Consider the following 22,173-nt stretch of genomic DNA (forward strand, 5'->3'; position numbering starts at 1 on the left):
TCTTTGAATTGACTTTTGTGTCTGTCACCAACTTGTGTGCTCCTGCCCTATGTTCTTTAGGGAGAATAATGATACTTAGTCTCTTGTTTTGTTTTGGGTTTTTTTGGTTTTTTTTTTTTTTTTAAAGCAATTTGAAATGCATAGATACTAAATACTTTGTTAGTACTGCTTGTCACAAAGTAAAATTTTGGCCCAGGGGGTAGGGAAGACAGTAGGAATTAATTTCTGTTCCCTCAGTCACACTAGCTGAGCCTCAGCTTTCTTGTCCCCCTTTTCCCTAGTTAATTGGTCGTTTGCCAGTAGTTTTCAACACAGACTGTGGGCTGTACGTGTTGTCTGCAGAGAGTGTCACACATGCAAAGCCAAGCTGTCAGCACTGCCTCTTGCTGGGTGCCCTGGCCTTGTAATGCAGTCTTTACATGTAATGTTGGGGCAGCCTTCGTGGCCTTTCATTAGGCCATCTACCTGTTCTGCAGCTGAGGGAGGGTGTTTGCCTATGGAAATGAAAGATGCCGTCTTTACCTGTGAACCTTGTGTTGTTAGATTATAAAGTTGCATGCTATTTCTGCCTAGAGGACTTGAACTTTGTTATTTTACAGGACGGACTGAGGCAAACTGGGACTGGACCAGAACTCCTGCATCACTGTTTTCTGTTGCTGAACATGAAGGCAATGAGAATTGAGGTAGGAAAACGCAGCGGAGGAAAAAGGACTATAGGCAGTGAGCATCCACACTGGGTAACTGGATTTTGTGGCTGGTTTTGTCCCGCTGTTTTGTGCGAAGTGGGTCTGGTTGCTCGCAGCGGCGCGCAGCGTGAGCGGTGTGTGCCCGTCCTGGGGAGCGGGATCTGCTGTCCGAAACGGCCCCGCAGTCCTCTCTGCCAGCGACATCTGCGCGCAGGACACGTGAAATGCTGGAAACCACTAAGCGTTCCTAAATATGCCTTAGCTTCACAAAATAGACACTTGAAGTGGGAATTCGTCCCCTAGCGTAACCTGGTTCAGCCGGGGCTGTGCGAGGAGCGGGGCTTCGAGCAGGCGTTACGCGCCTTGTGCAGAGCGGCCCCGGACCCCGCCGCCGCCTCGCCCCACGCCCGCGCCCCCCCACGCGTGCCCGGCGGCTGGGCACCGGTGGGCGGAACCCCGCGGGAGGAGCCGGGGGCCGGGCCGGGCCGGGCCGGGCCGCTCGCCGGCCGGGGCGGGGCGGGGCGGGGCGGGCAGAGGGCGCAGGTGGAGCGGTGCCTGCTCGCCGGGGAGCTGTGGGCGGCCGCCATGGAGGCGCTTGCGGTGAGGGGCCGGGAGGGAGGCGGCCGGGGGCAGCCCCGGCGAGGGGCCGGGTGCGCCTGTGGCGGGCTGTTCCCTCCACCGCCTGCTCTTCTCCTCACAGGACGCCCCTGTGGCGGTCGCCGTGGCCGTGGTGGCCGCATCTGCCCTGCTGCTGCTGCTGCTCCTCAGAGGGACCGGGCGGAGGACGAGCGGCCTCGTCACCCTGCAGGACCCGCTCGCTAAATACCCGCTGCGGCTGGTGGACAAGGAGGTGACCGAGCGCCGGGGGCGGCCCCTCGTCCCGCCTCTGCGGGGGGTCGTGCCGGCCCCTTCGGGGCCCGGCGGCCCCGCGGGGATCTGAGGGAGCGTTTGGTCCGTTGGCCCGGGGAGATGTGGGGGGGCGTTTGGTCCGTTGGCCCGGGGGGGTCTGAGGGAGCGTTTGGTCCGTTGGCCCGGGGCGATGTGGGGGAGCGGTCGGTCCGTCGGCCCGGGGGGTCTGAGGGCGGCTGGTCATGGGCTGCCCAGGCTTCGGGGCCAGAGCAGTGTGCGGAGCCCTCGGGGCGGCCGTGACTCCCGCAGCCAGGCTGCAGCGCTTCCCTAGGGTAGAGCAGGATTCTTAAAAGTATTGATGCCTACGCTGCGGTGTTACGGTTGTTTCAAAAGAAGGATGGACTCATTTCTTTGTATGTTTAAATCCTAGTTTAGAGCTGTGTTTCTCCCTTGATTTCTGTCTAATGTGCATCAGTGCGAAATAAGTCCAACAGCCTGTGCTTCTGCATGTCCTGTCTTGCCTGATCTTTGGCCACAAATTATGAAATGTGCTCACTGGCCTTGGGCAATAGAGGTTTCCAGATTTTCTTTATGTAAAGGTGCTGTAGGGATTGTGCAGACAGGCAAAAGTCACTCCTTGTGGAATTAAAGAGGAAAAGACTTTGGTTCTCCTGATCTGTTTAAACTTTTCAAAGCCATTTCTGCTTCCCTTCCTAGCATTTGGCTTGCATGCTAACAAAGAATGGGCTTACTAAAGCATATTGTGTTGAGTAGAGTTTGAAATTGAAAGCAGTGGTGATGTTGACTTCATTCTGATTTTGTTTGGTTGTTTTTTTAGGAAATCAGCCATGATACCAAGAAATTCCGGTTTGAGCTACCTTCACCAGATCATGTATTAGGATTACCTGTAGGTAAGTACTGAAAACACTTAATTACATGTATTTCTGTTTTTAGGATTTATAACTGTAGTCATAATTCTTGGACTTCTGACTGTTTGGGAATTTAATGCTCAGCAAAGCAAGGAGTTAAAAGCTGCATCTGAATGCTGCTGTGTCGGAGAGAAATGTCAGATTTCCCAGAGGGTTGTATTTCTGATCTTTTGTGTGTGCTTTGTTCTGCTTGTGTTAAATTGTGTGCTATAGTTTAGAACAAGAACAGTGAAATTGAACCGAGTCTGAAATTCACCATCAGTCAGGATATAGGCAAGAATGGTATCTGTCAAAGCTTCTTCCTATTTCTTGTTTGCATTCTACTTCCACCTGGTGCCCTCAGTTTATTGTCAACTGCCCTCATGCTTTTGACAAATACAGTCACACTTGTAGATGAGAAAGAGAACAACTCTTCTGCCTGGGAAGCTTGTAACTATTCTGTGCAGAACAAAGGGGAAAATACAACTACTGTATACAGAACATGCTGAAATATTCTCAGCCTTTTCTGTGCATGTGCTTACCTTTGATTTGCATACATATGTGTACATTTTAGTCTTGCTTTCTGTAGCATGAAGTTCATTTCAGACTAGGATTGGCACAGTTTTCTTTCTGTACCCTGCAAAACTGGTGGCATTGAACCTTGGACCTTGAATTAATGGTAATCTATGCAGGGGAAAGTCTGCCTTTCTGATCTGCAGATGTGGCAGATGTAGCCCTGTTTGCGCTGTATTATGCTTTGCAGATTCCCTTGCTGTATGGCAAGTGTCAGGGCCTTTCCCATTCCACGCTGTGAGCATGTCCTTCTTGCTTGCTGCTTGTCAAGGGCAGCAGTCTTTTCTCCAGTTTCTCTTCTGGCTTGTATGGGAAAGTGTAATTGAACTGTCCACCCTAACTAGACAAATGATAAACGAATTGACATGTGCCCTGCAGTGCTTGTGTTCATCCACACTTTATTCTTAGGAATTTAGGAATAAGGTCCGGAAACTGCACGGGCCAGATTGCTTCCTGAGAGATTCCCGCCTTCTGCTTTTTACCAGGATCATTTTGCTAAAAATAGTTTTCTGTCAGGACTGTTCCTGCTTTTTGTTTTTCCATACAACTCTCTAGATTAGTGCCGTCTGGCTGAAAAGACTACTCTTGGCAAGGAGTTTCAGTTCTTTTAACCAGCAGAAAGAAATGGGTGCCTTTTAGAGTCTGCTTCTTGGAGCATTAGGTTCCAATGCTGTGGAAGCTGCAGTGTTACAGAGGGAGGAGTTATGGAGAAGGAATATGGCTCAAGGCTTTGTTCATGTTGCCTTGGTGCAGAATCTCTGGGAAGTTTGCTCTGAGAGACTGCTGCTGTTACACCGTAATACTTCTTTCTTTTTTTGCCTGTGTGAACTGGTGTATCCTTACTTTCACTTCATTAATAAATATGAGAACGGTTGAACCCAAAATATAGAGAGCACTTGAGAATGAGCAACAAATATTCCATGTCGCTATTTTATTACAAATTTCCTACTTTCTTAGTGTCTTATCCTTGATTTTGTAATGTACTGGATTTCCTCCGTTACCCCATGCTCCAGAAACTCTTGCCAAAAAAAGGAAACAGACTAGATATTTTAGACAGTATTTATATGGTAAAGATTTTCTCTGTCATCGCTTGTGTTTAACAGGTTACGCTATTTGCTTTTTCTCTCTTGTCTTGTCCTCCAGGCCTGAGACAAGTTTGAAACCAGGGATGAAAAAATAAATAATCTGATTGTAATTCTTTCTCCCTAGGCCAACATGTTTACCTTTCCGCAAAAATCAACGGTAATCTGGTGATTCGAGCCTATACCCCAGTTTCCAGTGACGAGACCAAAGGTTATGTTGATTTAATTATAAAGGTAAATTTTGGTTTCCTTTAATATAGATAAATTGATAACTGGAAGGAAGTACTTCATTTTAGTGAAATATAGAGTTTATTTTGATTGATCTTCTTTCCAATAGGATGACTGCATGGCAAACAACTCATTTCACATTATCCTTGAATAGTAAGTTGTATCCTGCGTATCTGCTGTACGTCACTGAGAGGCAGCAGAGGTAGGGAAGATGGAGCAGGGAATCACTTCCTTGGCAGTACTGCAGGAACTTCCCTAGTATCTTTTTTTTGGCAATGCACGAATAGCAATCACTCTCCCTCAAGCTGCCTATGCTGCTACTAGTATTTACTGCTAACAGCTGTAAGTAGGAAACAAGTCAATATGAACTGCTGTCTTAGGTGATGCTACAGAGATTGCAGTTATACATCTGTAAGCGTCAGAAGTTGTGCTAACATGTTTATTGATTAAGAAAATGGGATGCAGAAACAAGGCAAATCCTTTAAGCTGGGGAATGCAGGATGATTTGATCCCAGGACTTCTGGATTTTCTAATCATTTTCTATGACAGAGTTTGTCCTTAGGTAAAAATCTGGGCTTTTTTGAGTGCTTTGTTCTTCGTGTTACAAGTACGGTGAATTGTTGTTAACTACTTAACGCTTACGTGCTTTGAAAGGTGAAAAAGCTGTCATATGGCTGAAGTCTCTGTGAAAGTCTTAAAAAGAAAAGATGCAGCAATGCTATTTTCAGAAGGAGCGATCACAAAAACGGGGTAACATAATGTTCTTGCTGGAGTGATAGTGAAATGAGGGCACCAGTACATGATCTGCCTGCCACCTATTCCTGTTAGCCTGGCTGTTTGCGGAGAGCATGGGAACTTGTGCATGAGAGAGCATTTTACTTATTTTGGCTGCTTCCTGTTGCAAGACACAACAGATAACTGAGAGCAAAGAATTTTCTCAATTTCTTTCTCAGATGCTAAATTTCAGACCTGCAATATTGTGTTCTACAGTTTGTAATATTGTCTGCAGGAAAGCTAGTGGTTGATATCCTACAAATTATTGTTTTTACAGGTCTACCACAAAAATGTGAATCCCAAGTTTCCAGACGGTGGGAAGATGTCCCAGTACCTAGATGACATGAAGATTGGAGATATTATTGACTTCAGAGGGCCAAATGGGCTCCTTGTCTATAAGGGGGCAGGTACTGTGACATGAAGGTGGGAGAGCAAAAGGGATGAACTTGTATTGGCTATTTTCAGAGGTGTTTTATAAAACTTTATAAAACAATTTTGTAGAGAATCTCTTTTAAAAAGTGGAAAAGAGAAAATCCACCTTTCCTGGTCTTCACCAAGAGCCCATCAGAGTTGATGTGATGGGAAAGAGTACTTTGTGTTTACTTTGTGCGAGGAATAGCTGGTTGTTGACTCACTCCTGGGACCATATAATTAAATCTGAAAAAATTGCTATTGAATTATATTACTGAGAAGGCTGCACTGGAAATAGTACCTCAGCTATACATATGGAGAGAGATGTCCAGGTGCTTCTTGAGCAAGGGAGGTTGTGGCCTAAAATGCCCTCTGAGGATCTCTGTGTTGTTACCGAATAACCCGCTGACTGTGAGCCAGCTTTATTTCATGATTAAGCCACCTCTGAGTTGACTGGGAGGAGGTAAGTTCAGAGGTGTAATCCTCTTTCAAGATGCAAGTGAAAGATTTTGCTTTGATCTTGACGGAGAGGGACCGTGCACTTAACTCCTACTTGAGGGGGATAAGAGCTCAGCGCTTCTCTGGATCGTGACCTTTTATGATAAGTAATATACTAATGAATCTGTTATATCTCAGAGGAAACGAGTGATGCGTATTTTACAAATGTTCCTTTCTGCTCCGCTTTGGCTGCTATAAAGAGTAGCAGCTAGGAAAGCTTGTTACTAGTTACAGATCTCTTAAAAGATGATTGGAATATGTCAAGGGCTTTTCATATAAGATACTTTCATGGGCTTTTCGCTTGGCTTGGTCCCTGGAGATTAATTCAGTTACAAACTGTCTGGTTTTGTGACAGTTCTGAAGCAATGGTATGACCAGGTGTGGAGCAGAAATCGGCAAGGTCTTCTCATCACAGGATACTAGAAGGCAGTCGCCTAGCTGTCAGCGAGTGTCGTGGGGACCTCATGAACTGGAAATGAATTACAATAATACAGTTCTTGATGATAAAAGTATGCAAAGCTCCACCGTTCCCGATTCTGATCTTTGCAGGGGTTTTTACTTGATGCTGGTTTAATACAACTCCGTTGAATGTGGGCACACACAAATGGCTAGATCCATGGTGCAAGTGAGGATGATGAAGATGGCCTAAGAGACCTGCTTCTCTGTAGCAGGGGCTGTGGTTATCTTTAGCTACCACTAACACTCACAGTTGCCGAGGTGTGTTCTAGGCAGGGATGTGGGAATCCTTGAGTTTATTATGAATTATGTTGGGTAGTAGGGAAGGAGTAAATCAGTTGTTCAAAGCTAGGATTGGAATTTACAGAGACAAAGAGGTTTCTACTCTTTGTGCTCAATGCTGTGCTGAGTCCATTTAGCATTTCCAGAAGATCTGTCCCAATTAATTGGTAGGCTGTAGTTTGCATCCATGTTTGTTTAGGAGTTAATGTACCTATAGGTTTTGAATATTTCTTCTAGGTACCTTTCTTATCAAGCCTCATAAGAAGTCTGAAGCAGAGAAAAAGTTTGCAAAGCATCTTGGGATGATAGCTGGAGGAACAGGTAAAACTAGTCTCATCATATGGAATGTCTAGAGAACAAAGACGTCTTTATGGATGCATGTGAGGAGTATCAAACACTGTACTTTAGTAGCAGAGCCCTTCCACCTCTATTTCTTTTCATGAGTGTTTGGTGACACTGAGGCTTTCTGGTGGCTTGAGCTCAGTCCTGGGAGATAGCAACTTCGGGGTCTTAGTCTTGATTTACTGTGTGACCTCAGAGGAGTCAGTTCATCCTTCTGAGCTTCAGTTTCAATGACAAAAAAATATTTTAGGGGAACGTCTTGAGGGTAAAATTACTGTATGTGATAGAGAATGCTGAAGAGGAAAGCCCCAGATACAAGTATTGTGGTTTCATTTTTGTTTTGAAACGACTTGTAATAATAGAAACCCCCAACCTCTGCATTTGGCATGGATTAGAAATTCAGAGATATGTAGCCCTGTGTAAACTAAGCTCCCACTGAAGACTGAAGGAAGGCAGCATTCATACTGAAACTGCAGCCTTAGGTGGGTTGAAAGAAACACCCGGTTTTTAACTGCTTTGTTTTTTAACAGGAATAACTCCCATGTTGCAGCTGATCCGCCGCATCACAAATGATCCTAAGGACTCCACAAAATGTTACCTTCTTTTTGCTAATCAGGTGAGTACACTGACTCATCTGTTTTCCTTCTTCAATGGCCTCCTTTTTTTACTGGCCTCTGAGTTTTTTAAACTGATGGGACATTGACCCCTGGAGAAAATACTGCTCTGCATGTTTCATCTCTTCCGTTGTCTTTGGGTTTGTATTTTCACCCAGTCATTTATGAGAAAATATTACCTGAGATAGCACATTTAAAAATGATCCATATAGGGAGGAGCGGGAAATGGTTATTATGTAAGTTCTTAATCTGTTGTCTTGGGTTAAAATGATTCAAAAAGGAGAAACTGAATAAAAAAAAAAATTAACCATAAGGCCCTTTATAAATACTGCATGGTGCTGTCATAGTTCCCATGATCTTTTATTTGTTTTGAAGATGGCTCCTCATAGTTTCACTTACACTCCCTAATTCCTGTATTAGGGAATAAATAGTGTGAACAGATTCTTATCCCTCTACTCATTTTATTCCTTCATTGATTTCAAGGAATCTGGATTTTGTTCTGTTAATCTGTTTCTACAGTTAACCTTCACCATGCTGGTACAGGGTTGTATTTGCCAGGGTCAGAGACAAATCCAGCTATTTGTGGTTTTAGCCTAGATTAGAGAGTTGTTCAAATTGCCATCTATAAGACAGTGTTCAGGTGGCTATTAAGTCTCACAGTTTGTTGTTCTTAATCTGAATTTACAGAAGCCTGTAATGATAATAGCCTATCATGTAAGGGGAGGAAAAAATTAACTTTCTTGGTTTGAACGAGTTATCATTGCATTTGTCTTGTTGAATGCCAGATGAGCTCACATTAGAGGGCATCTTGAGATGGTCTGGAGCTAAGCAGCGGTCTCATTTTGCAGACAGAGAAAGATATATTACTGAGAGCTGAGCTGGAAGACATTGCGAAGAGGCATCCTGATCAGTTCACGCTTTGGTATACACTGGACAGACCTCCACAAGGTAGGCTCCTGGTACACACTGGAAATGCCTTTGCTCGTCACAGTACAACAGTCAGAATTTCACTCTTGTTCAAGGGCCCGTTAGTATAATATCAAGTCGTCTTGTCTTACACTGTTTTAAAGAACAAAGATGCTCCCCACCCCTCAGAAACAAGTCTCACCACACCACCTGTTTTGAAAAGTGCTCTAAACCAGGTGGGCCTTAGAAAGTGTGAGCCAATAATTAACTCCCGTTGGGTGAGACACGTGCTACTCAGGATCTTGTGATGTATTTCAGAATGTGCCAGTTTCTTGGACTTTCCAGCAAAAGTTACAGCTCCTTTCTGGGCTATCTCCCGAATCAGGTTATGTTAGCATTTTGTTGGCATTGAATTGCTTAATACCTGTAAACAGAACATGCACATCTTTGTTTTGCAGCAGCTGTAGGTTAGATTCTGGTAAAACAGAGCTGCCATGTGTATAGATTAAAGCATTCACTGTAGGCTGGTGTAGTACTGAATTAGAAAGGGGGGGAGAGGCTGAACTCCACTGAATCTCCTTTGAAACGTGGGTATTCATGTTTGCTGATGTTAAGTGATCTGAGCTTCTGTTTCACAGACACAAGAGCCAAACTGAGTCAGATTAAAGTTCTGTACCTGTTGCCAGCAATAGCCATGAGTAGATGGCCAGAGAAGAGCAATCAGCAGGTCTTGATACTCTTTCAGCCTTTAATATTTCTCAGTTCTGAGCCAAATGTATCTCTCTAGATGTAGTAACCCACAGCGGACTACTTTTGCATGAACTTCTTGTGCCTCCTTTGGAGCCCGTGCGAGCTTTTTGTCAGTGTGTTAGTGGTTCCATAGGATTAGCACTTTTGTGTGAAGAATGACTTCCGCTGGTTTGCATTTGCCTCTTAATTCTTGTGTTGGAAGGGAGTGTGAATAGGTCTTCACGTGACTAACTTTACAGGCATCTATCAATCACTCCTGCTGCCCCATCCCTTCTCTACTGGAGATTGCTGGTCTTCCCCACATAGCAGTGGTGATTACATACCTTTGCTCATCCTTGTTCTCTCAACCTTTCCCAGCTCTGCTGTGTCCCTTTCTGAGCTGAGCAGATCAGAACTGAACAGCAGCAGTCAAGATGCAGGCAAACTCCGTATTTTTATTTGACGTGGTGTTCCCTTTTCCTAATACTACTTAACATTTCATATGCCTTTTGACTGCTGCTGTTTTCATAACCCCAATATCTTGCTCCTGATAAATGAGCTTAAAGCACATATTTTTATATGTGAAGGCAGGATTATTTTTCCTACTTGGCTCACTTTAAGTGGCAGATGCATTCAATAATATTACTGATTGATTGAAATCATTTAGCATTTCTTTCCTCTTTTTTTTCTCTCATCACTTAACTACACAGCAGAACTTTTGTCATCATCAAACTTTGTCACCTCACCATTTGATCTCTTTTCCAGTTTTTTTTTTAATGCGTTGGATGACGCAGGTCTAAATACTTCTGCCTGCACAACTGCCCCTGAGTGACCTCTCTTCACTGGAAAAGCTGATTTACTCTGCCTGTTTATTCTTGCCTGCTGCCTAATTTCTTTTAAATCTATCATTTATTCAGAGACTTTCATGTCTTATCAACCAGATCCTTGTTATCCACATGCTTGTTGTCCCTGTCGAAGGGGACCACCAGGTTTGTGCTCAGTGAGAGATTTAACCCTCTCTTGGCTTGCAGTGATGGTGGCATAACTTTGCAGATTCTTCAGCTACTTTGTGGGTACAACATAGGCAGTTTAAAAAGGCTTCAGACTGTACAGAGATTCAAATTAATAGTTTAATTTCTTTGTTTCAGATTGGAAGTACAGTTCTGGCTTCGTCACTGCAGACATGATTAAAACCCACCTCCCTTCCCCGGGCAGTGAGACGCTCATTCTCATGTGTGGGCCACCACCTATGATTCAGTTTGCCTGTCAGCCCAGCCTGGACAAACTTGGCTATCCCAAGAGCAGTACCTTTTCTTATTAACACTGATGTCATCTGATGCCTTTTTGTAAGTACTGCGTATTTTCCTACAGGAACAACTGGTCTGTAACTGTGCAGTATTTCTTTTTTTGTGTGTAGTTTTTTTTAACCGCTTAATGTAATTTGTGTGGTTTATAACTTCATAATTACCTTTGTGTGTTTTAATACTAAGAAGTTGACAGATCATCTTGAATTGTGTGGAAGTAACTTAGTCTAACTTCTTAAGTTAGTACGAAATATTAATTCTGAGGAAAAAAAAAAGTGTAATTGGAAAGGTAGGACAGAGATAAAATCACTTGTTTGTTACCATGGGTACGGAATTTGGGAGAGGGCTATAAAACTGGACTAGGATTATTTGACTGTGCTCTATAGGTAATTCATTTAGTGCATCCTGCAGAAGGAGAGTACAAAGAACAGTCTTTTTTTTTTTTTTTTATGCTGTTTTGTAGCCCTTTACCAGGCACTAAGAAAGAAGTTACAGTATGCTATTGAAAAATCGAACAGCATTTGGGTAACATGCAAATTGCTTATTACTGTAACAGAAATTCTCTTTAGTGTGAAATTTATTCAGGAGTATTGCATAACTTCATGCTGTCTTCTAACAGCCTTAGCTAAACAATCACTGCCAACTGTATATGGAAGTTCTGGGCTGCATATACAGACCTAACTATCCAGTGATGTTACATCACTTCAATGTCATTCTCTAAGTGTAGTGCTTGCTTTTTTGGCAGTTTCAGAAATTTCCTTTGCTTAAGAGAAAACACGGCTTCTTACTTCCTGTTGTAAGTTGACCTTAAACTCGGCTCACGCCTCAGCTCAGTGCTTTTACCACATAGCATTTAATTCTTAGTCTTCAGTGCCTGAAGTACTGCATGTTCATTTGCAGGAATTAGTTTACACTGCGTTTGTTTTAGGGTCTGACAATCCCTGAGCCAGAAGACTTGTTTCTTCAGATGCTAATGAATACATTTACTGAATATTTTTATTCATCTAAAGCAAAACCAAAGGAACCGACTAGTTAAAAATTGGCATAGGGGTTTTGTACTTCGTCAGTTACATTCATGGCAACAATGCAAAGCCAGACACAGGGATTCAGACTGTGATTCTGTCCCTGAGGAGGGATGAACCATGCGTGTTTGTGTTAGAATCATTCCAGTCACCAAGAGATGGAGGAACATTCAGAATTTATTCATAACAGTCAAAAAATAAGCATTTATGCCTGTGTTATGCTAATTAGGATTTCTTACTTTATATAGATATATAAAAATCGATAATTTTGTAGATTGACTATTCACAGCCAAGTTAGCATAACAACACACTGAGTTATAAATACATCATCAAAATCTGAAAATCTGCTTGGACTATCGCAGTGATACCAACGCTGCCTCTGTTGGAGCAGCTTACCCTGTTTGTAGTGCTGTAATAAGCCTGCTGGCTAATTAACCTGACAAAGTACTTCAAATGTCTGTAGTACATGATCGGGGCACTAGTGTTGATTGCACTGCCAGATTAGGGGTGTGCTTGACTCGTATGTTTAATACCTTTTATTAAGCATTTTTAGTCTGCTGATGTGTAGACTGACTTCTCATTCCTTTGGATTTTCCACTATCATTTCACTGTTCAGTGATTGAAAAAAATGTGCCTTGGTTTTACCGTTTTGGACAACAACATCATGTGTTTAGCTTCTACAATCTGACCACACAGTGCAGGGTCTGTCCCGAGAGGCTCATGGAGTGAGGATGAGAATAGGTCACCTTTACAAAGTGCCCCTGGTAGCTCTCTGGGGCTACCTTTACAAAGAGCCCCTGCTGCGTACTCTGGAGAGTACCTGAGCTTTCCCCTTTGTTTGGGAGGGTCGTGGCTGGGAGTGGCCTGCCCTCAGGCTATAGGAACGTGTAAACCAACACCCTGCAGCCAGCAAGGAGCGAGTAATGCAAACCATCCATGTACATACTAAGTTGTTTCTTTACAACTGAGCAGATTTCTTTTCTGGCATTTCCCTGTTTACTGAGGTATCTTGTTAATACCTTATTAATACACAACAGGCACATGTCAACAGATGCCACAAGTAATTGCTGCTGTAAAGGAGACACTTTCACCCTCCAATAGCCCCTCAAGTAAGTAGTGAGAGGTCGTACTTCCTTCTGTCACAGTGCTGCAGTCCTGCCTAGCTCAGTAGAATAGCAACGGATCTATGTTGTCAGGTATTTTAAAGAAACAAACATTTGTTTTATTATGGTACTTGCCTGATGCTCCTTAGTCACATTTTACACATCACAGACCAGTAATGTTTGTCTCCTATTGCTAAATAAAGTATCCTATGAAAATCTATCTGTAGCTGGAATGAAGAGAGAACTGAGTGTGAACAGCAACATTGTTTACAACATCACCAGTTCTCATGCAAATGTTACAAAAGTGTTTCTACTGCAATCTCCGTCCATACCTTTAATTAGGTGTAACCACGGAAAGAAAATAGGCTTACTACCACCCCTGTCTTCCCGAGAGGCTGTACTATGTTTCAGACCAACCAGGTACGGGGCTCAGAAAACTTTGTCAGAGCCATTTTGGCTGTTCAGAAGGCTAATGAGCATCCTGATGCTTGCGCATGTGTCCGTACTAGCCGTTTTAGGCAAAAAGGCAGTGTACATGAGCCCATGCAATAGTTCTAGTTCAAGCACTGACATTTAAAACCAAAAGACGGATTGTGCTGGAAATTCTGTTGTGCTTACCCTACAGAGTGCAGTAACTTAAAGTCACATTTTACATTAGTTAAGTCTTGTGATTGCTCCTTGATCACGAACATCTTAGTGCACATGTAAAAAAATCACATGATTAAAAAAAACCCACTTTAAATGAAGCACCAGCTTTTGAGTCCCTCAGTTTTTTCTGGTAGTCTCAAAGTTACATTTCCGGCTGTAGTTGTTCAGCATCTTTTTGAGTTCAGTAGAGACTTGTGAACATGCCATTGTGATTGTCATCCTCCTGATAAAAGCAAGGCCTTGATGGATAGTATTATGTTCCATTCTTCCCATTCTGCACTGCACTTAGATAAAAAGAGGGCAGGACATGTGCTGATGAAAGGGACAAGAGACTAAAATCCTTTTATGGGAAACAGTCTCTGGCGGGACTGCAGTAGTAGTGAGCCGTTACTGCTGCACTCACCAGCATCCATCTGAATTTGTAGGTGGCTCTGATTAGTCCACATGATTACAGTAGACTATTAATGATTCCTGCATTACAAGTTAATTACAAAAATAAAAAATTACAAAAGATCTTTCATATAACAGTACACAAACATACCATGTAAAAGATGACTGGATAAAAGGGTAAAATGTGTTGCCAGCCTTGGCTTTCCAGACTCTGGATAAGAGTACCACTTCTCTCTCAACACCTATTTCATGTTACGAAATATGGAAAACAGGGTGGAGGAGAGTTACCTGTAATGCATTGCTATACTGACAAAACTAAACACTATGTGGTAAGTCTCAGTGGCAGAAAAGAGGTAAAGCTTTTCTGCACCACAGCATCAAGCTTCTCCTGGCCACCCCTCTGGACAGGCATGAGGTATTCGTGTTCTTGGTCATGTGACACATCATCTCCAGTCTTCAAAGGTAGGCGTTAAAAATCTGCTGTCATTCAGCATTTCATCTTGGCTTAACATCGTCTGAAAAAACAAGATGTGAATGAGTAAGCATGTTCAGTTAGAGGCCTACAGTTAAAGAAATCAGACTGTAATGAGATCAGATTCACAACAGAGGGAGTTAGAGCCACATAAAATTAAAAGGAATTTCTTCAATGCAGCTTTAAATAAACATTATTTGCTTGAGGAAATTCTCACAGAGATTGCGTGTGTGGCATGTGACTCAACTGTTACGCAATTCTTCATTATACCTTTCAGTCAACTTTTTGGTGTGTTTTTGGTGGTTTTTTTTTTTTTTTTTTTTTAATTAGCTGCTATGGAGCCAGGAATTAATATAGTGATTTTTCCTGTTTTCCATTTTTTCCACATGAGTTTTAGCTCATGTAAATTTTCAAGTCTGTACCTCTTTGCTAGACTTTGCTGTGACTGAGGCATTTGATTGTGGTTACTTGCAAAATCTTTGAAGAACTGTTTTCATTTAGCGGGATGAATATCTGTCATTGAGTCAAAGAGACAGAGCTCATGAAAACTTAAAATAGGCCTAAATGAAGCTTAATTTCTAGTACAATTTAAAAGCAGGGTTTTTTTTGACTGTGAATGTGCAACCAGGCTGTAAAGAGATATTTAACAAGAATAATGACCCACATACCCTTAACTATCACCAGCAACGACCAAGTTTCACTGAATTCTAGCAGAATACATTTGTGACTTTAAAACAAGAGTGGAATTAGTACATACCGTAAGACGGCTTATGCCTTGAGAAAGAGCCCCTATTTGCATTACTGTTCCTTCTGAATGTTCCATCTGTAAAAGTATTCAGGAACTAGTTCAAATCAGACAGTACGTGCAATTCTATTCACTCTGCATGCATCTTTGGGAGGGATCTGTGCCTGGACAAATGAAGTTGTGGTACGTTTAAAAGCTCTGATTTCTGCACATTAACAAAAATGCCTCCATGCTACAAGGTGTGTGAAACCACATTTAACAATAGGAGGAGTGAATCCGGATTAAGGAAGACTGATTGCATGAAACTTGAGCTGTAACTCACACAAGAAAAGAGAAAGCTTAACTGATATTATCAGTGAAGAGTAATATTTTCCAGACAGCGTAACACTTATTATAATCCTGGTAGTCTTCTTCCACAGGCAAGCCGTACGAGTCCTTCATGATACAGTCCCACCTATTCTTATATAAAAAGGTTATCAGTTCTAGGGCACTGAGATTTCACTGCACGACCACATGCTCAGAAGACATGCTGAACTGAGAGACCGTGCTCCTAGAGAAAAATCCAGTATTTTTGTAATGCTTGAACAACAGCTTAGTGTAAAGCTGTTGGCTCAAAGTGAATGCATTCACTTGCAACTCTTAACTGTGCAAGCGGACATCCATAGTAAATTACAGTCAGGATTTGGTGTTGTCCCTACTTAGGAACAGTAGTTTATTTTGCTAAGGTGTACATTGAAAAAGACGATGGTTAGATAATGAACACAAATGGGATGTTAGATGCAGTAACCATGCAAATGAAAAAATTTCTTTCACAGTTAGTCTTTTCCATTTTGTGACCATTCTCTTATTAGGCTTAAAGTGTTTTTATCTCACTTAAGGTCACTGGAGAGAGGACAGCTTACCCCAGCTGCCTCTGTCTGGCTCTTGTGTGTTGCCAAAGTTCACACAGGCCTCCAGGAGCTCCATTTTTCAGGGTTTACATCCCTTTACACAACAGCAAAGTTGAATAAAATTTGATGGTTTTTAGTCTTCATCATTTGTCTGTATGATGGCAAGACAGTTTCATTCACAAGTTCACTACTACATAACAGAAGTGAATTATTTAAGTATTGGTTTATTAATAATTACTGATGCATTGTTTTCACATATACTGTCTAAGCAGAACTACTCCCCACTGTACATAATGAAAGAAAAATTCAGTTGGATTCTTTGATTAACGTCTGTTAAAAATATACAATCCAGTTGTACTTTAATATATAACTTGATAGCTTTGTACAGATTAGTCCAAATAAATTTATTACATTAAAAACCACCCATAAAGATAATGAAAAAAGTAGTGTGCCATATTCAGATTATGAAAGCTAGAAGTACAAAAGTCTTGTGTTTACTGCAACCTCCACCTTAATTGTCAAAATACATCGATCTTCATAGTGTAAAGGTGTTATATTCCTGAAAAAGGGCTTGAAGATGGATGAGTTTATTATTACATTAATTAAAAAAATTAACCTGACATTCTTAGTATCGAACTCTTTCCAGTGTCCATAGCCAAAACTTTCTCAATGAGTTCATGCGGATGTAGCAAATACTTTGTTATATGCTAACATTTGGTTATTTGCAAGCTTTGGAATGCATGGAGAGGATGAGATGAGAATGGCGTCAGTCTGTCTGTCCCACCTGATCCAGTTCCCTGTCAGTGAATGGACTAAGTCCTTTGTATCCACCATAGTTTTTCTGAGTACCGTTCGTAGCAGCTGGGTTTGTATCCATAGGACAAATGTAGTCTGTTGATTCATCAAATTTCTTTTTTCTTAAGTTTCCAAAATGCGAAAATCCAAGTTTCTTTGGCTAAAATAAGAAGGCAATAGGTTTTAAATAAGAAAAATAAGGTTGCCCTTTAAACATTCAAAATCCTCTCCTTTTTGATTAACTGCTATACCCTAGCCCTTAAAGTATGTGGATTCTGAACTAAATAAATGTAATTGTTTTCAAATTGGGAATTACAGTTGATTTTAAATACATTTAGGTAGTATTCCTCCTAAGAAAAGACAGGAGGGATTGCATGCTTATTTCAGAAGCTGATTTAAGCAGATGATACAAATTAAATGCTTTGGTATCTAGAATTAAGGAAAATGTAACACTCCTTCTAGGGCTGACCTCTCCCCGCCCATGTTTGTCCCTTATTTTCTTTACAAGATGGGGAGAGGAAGTCTGAAATTCTGAAATATCTCCTTTTTGAAAGCAGTACATACCCGAACTTTGGCAGTGGTGGTCAGAGGTGCATATGTTGTTGACTCGGTTATTTCTCTTTTTTCTTGTTGTGCCTCTGGTCCAATTAATACATTAAAATTGGTCGTTAGGTGGCGTCGCAGTAGGGTCTTTTGAGGTGGAATATTCAGCAGCATTGCCAGTGTGTCACCGTTGAAGCGAGGCTCGAGAATCTATTAAAAAAATGGCAGAATATTTATTTTTTAATATGGTTAAATATTTGCGATGGTAAACTATTACGGTGCTTACCAGAGGGATTTCTCATTCTTACTAAGCTATCGCTCTACATTAGACCTTTTATAACTCACTCGTGATAGGATACGCGCTAGGGTTTGAATGGGAAATACATGAAAGCAGGCACTAAGAAATGCAGAGTGTGATCAGGCAGATATTTTTATCATCAAACCTTACATTTCTTTGGATCAAGCAAATTTGTTTTCAGAATTTTCTGCTTTACTCTGAGAGTATAAACTTAATCTTAGCACAGCTTTTTTCTATTTCGTTTCTGCAAAAATTCTCCAGCACTAGAATCATGGTATTTCAGCACTCTGACTTTACTAAGCTGTAAATAGTTCTAAATGTTTTGAATTAAAAAAAAAGACTCATTCCTGGTTGCTCACAAGACTGCTGCGAGTTCAGGACAGTTGTTTACCATGGCTCAGAATTCTATTAAAACCACTCAAAGGAAAACTCCATGATGCCTTATCAATAAGTAACTTTCCCACGGTACGGTTTGGGTTGTTTTTTATGTACTGCTGTTAAACACTCACGCACAGCTCAGCTTTGACTGTAAAAAATGTTTTAGCAGTTCCTTTTAGTTTTCCTTTGCAAAATTAAGACGGATGGATCAGACAGAGAGGCTCTTTAGAAGGCCTGATCATGCTGTAATACTGCAGATCTATTTGTTTCCTCCTGCTTGACGAACATCAGGTAAAAGATGTTTTATATTACAGTCTGTCAATTTTTATTAGATACGTAGTAAAATGTTAAGACGAATTCTTACAATCAGGCCACCATGCACTCCGCTTCCTCGAAGGTTTGGTGCGTACTCTGCCAGATCGACTGATCTGAGCCATTCCATCACTCTGTGATTGGACCACTGCACTACTTCAGAAGGCGAAACGTTATTCTGTTAGAGGAACCAGAAAAGATGATGACAATATAGCCTGCATTGTCACCGCGTGTTCACAGTATGTATCCCTCAGTTCAGATAAACACATAATTCCTCCTCTTCCTCAAAGAGCAGGATTTTTTCCCCAGTTCTCAGGTATTGTTTCTGTTCAAGGCCTCTTTCAGACATCCTCTGATGAGATGGCAGGCGTAGTCCAGTACAGATGAAACCCCATATATTGCATCAAGTAGTATAACACTAGAGACTGCAGATGCCAGTGTAAAAAAGGGAGCATTTTGAGAACAGTATTATTGCCAGTCATTAATACTAAGAGAATAAGCTATGCTGATCAGGTAAGGCAAAAACCCTACAGTCTTTGAGAGTTAAAAATTGAGACAGGCAAGAAAAACCATTCCAATTCTTCTCTTGGAAGTTGAATTAACTTCTTTAAACTCAGCAAACAATTTCTAAATGGAAGTGCATGAGATTCAACTAATAAGTGATCCAAGCACTTAAGGAGCAAGTAGATTGTTATTACGGGCGAGTACACGTTACATTCCAGAGCTGGAAAGCAGCATATCTACTGCTTTAGACGCAATTCCCTAGTAGCAGTGATTCTATTGTATCATTGTACACTGCTAACTTTGCATCCCCTTTGGCTGCAAGCAGGTAATTAGTGCCTGTTTAAATTAAATTACCGAAATATTCTTTTACCTCCTCAACTGGTCTCCTGCGTAGACAGTGGGGGTTAAAACTGTTGACATGCAGCACATGAATGGCACATTTAATACTCAGATGATGCAGCTGACTGGTGACTTTCAGGAAAAGAAGGTCATTCTGTAAAGGAGAGAGCCTTCTAAGTGGCACAGAATACATACCAAAACAGGTACTTTGCCCAAGAAGAAAGATTTTAAGCTTGCTATGTAGTTTTATATAAAGCACAGTAACTATGGTTTAGGAAAAAAAAGGTTTATACTTTAAAGAGGGTTTTTTTGGGTGGTGGGGGTTTTGTTTGTTTGTTTTAAACATTGCACCATAGCAAGACCTGGCTAAAAAATGAAGGAGAACTTGTAGCCTAGAAGTAAACTCCAGTCTCATGGATAGTTTTAGAATATTTAGGCTGTTTCTGATCTGGGTAAGACCCTGTTGTGGGCAGGATCACTGCAGGTAGCGACACAGCCCTAACCATGGAACAGCAGGGACCATGCTCCTGTAACAAAGGCTCCTTAAGCAGCGCAGAGAAGGCTGTACTTTTGATAACAGCTAAACTAGGCATTTTTTTCATAGCACAGTTAACAAAAGCAAATAATTATCCAAACCTAGGCAGGGAACCTAAGAAAACACAGTGGCATGTGTAGTGCATTGTTTGCTGTTAATGCGGTTGGAGCTGTACAAAGTACTGGATTTGCTGTTTAGTTTACTGAATATTGATGCTAACTTGGTGTAGAGAACACCACGCTCCAGAAGCTGCATGCAAAATCAGTCATTTTACCTTTAATGGTGGTGTGCTATACGATATTGAAAGAAAGACTTTGCAGAAGTCAGCTATAACCTATCCTATGACTTATTTTACGTACCTTCAGAATAGCAATCACGCACTAGACAACACAAATGAGTTACTACTGGCACTATTTCTGCCTTGCAAAAAATTCTTTAACTGCTCACATTCAAAGGAAAATTGTAAACTTCTTTGCTCATTCTGAAGCTAAATTTGGTTAAACTGAGGAAAAAGGATTTTAGCTTACCACAGTTAAGTACTGCAACATTCTCCCATCAACTCTGGATTCATGAAACTGGTCTTTGTACTGAGGTAAACCAATGTCATCAAGCCAGCCTGCGGACACAAGAACAGCGGTGTACCCAAATCCAGACCAGTGAGAATGAAGCCCTTCTCCCCTTCTTGTCTGGGCTGACTTCTTCCAAGACATTCAGGTAGAACGAGCTACCTATTCACCTTTCCAAAGGACAGCCTCTTACCAGAAACTGAAAAGCAATTCCCAGCAAACAGCTTTGTCCACGATACCCCCCTGATCTTTTACGTACGGGGTGTGACTGAGCGCGTACCTTCTGCAGCATAACGTAGCTCTTGCTAGATTGTCCCCCCACCCCTACTATATGTGAATGACAGAGCTCCCCTTGGAAGATCGCACCGCATAGCTGTATGCTTGGATGTCAAGAACAACGTGAAAATCCTCATTCTATGGAAAATTTTACTAGGTTGAAACTTAGTGCTCTTAAAAAGATGTTTGGTAACTGCTTAAACAAACCTGTATCAGGCAGCCCATCCATAGGGGTAGGGGAAATTCCACGATAGTTCAAGCACTTACGTGTCACCCAGATATGATCGAGTTGTGCAGACTTCTCATCTTGTTTTGCATTTATTGATTTAATGGCCAAAACTAATTTCTTCCTGTGCAGTGGATGCTTTATTCCCATTTCCTGCAACAACAACCGTTAACAAATAGTTTGCCTTGCCTCTGGGTCTTTTCATCTCATTAGGTATCTACAAAAATGGATACTACGTATTTCAGAAAAGCAGAATTGCCAGTTGTTTGAAGGGGCCTGGTTGTACAGAATCAACATGTATGGTTGCTTGAGAGAAATAGTTACAGGTCATTACCTTTTCCATGTCCTGCGGTGTCGCAGTTAACAGTGTATGGCCTGAAGTCACCCACTGCCGTGCAAAAATGACGTACTGACCGAGACCAAAGTCCTCAAGCCAGTTGCAAACTCTTTCAGTGCTCCACTGAGCAAACGGAGCATTGTAGTCGCTGAAAAGTACAAGAGATGTTTGAAACTCTTAAAGGAAGGAATTATGGTTATTATCAGAAAGCTCGTCACATGCCAGAGGCAGTATTACAGCGTACGTTTCAGCCTGCTTTGTTCTATGCAATAATAAAAGCCAACAGCCATTCTTGCGGTATGGGCCGTGGTACTGGTGTCCTGTTAATGCGACTGCCCAGCCTCAGCTCAGAACAGCTGGGGTGGGCGGAGAATAAGAATTGCCCATTTTCTGTTTGAAAAGAAGAAAAAGGGAATTACTGAATCCTCATCACTTTGCAGCTATTCCCACAGGAGGTGATGATAACATTTCTCGTTCTTTAACAAGGTGACATTTTTTGACACCCCAACAAAAAGCTAGCGCTGCAACCTGCAGCTGAAGGAGTGCAGCCAGGCGAGCTACTCGGGATACATTTCCTACCAGAGAAATTCCTTCCCGTTGTGGAATTCCACATGTAATGAAGTATGTTGGGAAAAACATATTTCACAAGAGGAGGGTTTGGCTGTTGAGCACATTTAACAACACCGCACAGTACGCCGTGCAAGGTAAAGAAGGAACCGTTACCTTTTCTGGCCTTTGGTTTCCTTTGACCTGGATAACCGAGGTCCAGCCGTTGCACGGAGACCACCTCTTCGAAACTCTGCCAAACCCAGATCGTCTGCAGGGAAGTTACCTGACTGAGTTCTTCTTATTCTTTCAAGACAAGAAGGAGTGCCAAGATAGTGCTATTAGCTTGCAACAGAGAACGTTTGTTTCGTATGGAAACTATAATGACAACTAGAAGCTGCATTAATCTTCCTGTAAACCACAAACATCGAATTCAAGCGGTAGCTGAAGAAGTTCCAGGCAAACACTGTCTAGACCTAACTCCGAGGAAAGCAAAAAGCTCCGCAGAGCAGGCATAACCCTTCAACCCACCTAATAATCCACACCGGAGGCCAGGCTCCTAAGTGCCTGCTGGCCTGCAGCAGATAAAGCACACACAGTAAAACT

The 22,173-nt window shown here is 41.9% G+C and overlaps 2 protein-coding genes across 2 annotated transcripts in view; one reads left to right on the plus strand and one right to left on the minus strand.

Moving 5' to 3' along the window:
• The first annotated feature begins 639 nt into the window (after positions 1-639).
• On the plus strand, positions 640-10,740 carry CYB5R2 (cytochrome b5 reductase 2). Its single transcript, XM_082317052.1, has 9 exons — positions 640-683; positions 1,387-1,536; positions 2,374-2,446; positions 4,226-4,332; positions 5,378-5,507; positions 6,985-7,068; positions 7,620-7,705; positions 8,552-8,651; positions 10,487-10,740. The coding sequence occupies exons 1-9, from the start codon at positions 663-665 to the stop codon at positions 10,657-10,659; spliced, it is 924 nt and encodes a 307-aa protein (XP_082173178.1). The 5' UTR covers positions 640-662; the 3' UTR covers positions 10,660-10,740.
• A 3,508-nt stretch (positions 10,741-14,248) lies between these two features.
• The window catches only part of PPFIBP2 (PPFIA binding protein 2), a gene marked incomplete at its 3' end in the record, with an annotated part of 89,038 nt that continues 81,113 nt past the window's right edge, over positions 14,249-22,173 (minus strand). The window contains exons 19-28 of the mRNA XM_082316846.1: positions 21,745-21,873; positions 21,019-21,169; positions 20,726-20,837; positions 20,144-20,232; positions 19,113-19,235; positions 18,291-18,416; positions 17,272-17,460; positions 16,697-16,867; positions 15,035-15,100; positions 14,249-14,320 (exon numbers count right to left, since the gene is read on the minus strand). Coding sequence (XP_082172972.1) covers positions 14,249-14,320; positions 15,035-15,100; positions 16,697-16,867; positions 17,272-17,460; positions 18,291-18,416; positions 19,113-19,235; positions 20,144-20,232; positions 20,726-20,837; positions 21,019-21,169; positions 21,745-21,873 — 1,228 coding nt within the window. The remainder of the gene's footprint in view (positions 14,321-15,034; positions 15,101-16,696; positions 16,868-17,271; positions 17,461-18,290; positions 18,417-19,112; positions 19,236-20,143; positions 20,233-20,725; positions 20,838-21,018; positions 21,170-21,744; positions 21,874-22,173) is intronic.

This window comes from Platalea leucorodia, assembly GCF_965183815.1.
Source record: "Platalea leucorodia genome assembly, chromosome: 7".
NCBI classification, from domain to species: Eukaryota; Metazoa; Chordata; class Aves; order Pelecaniformes; family Threskiornithidae; genus Platalea; species Platalea leucorodia.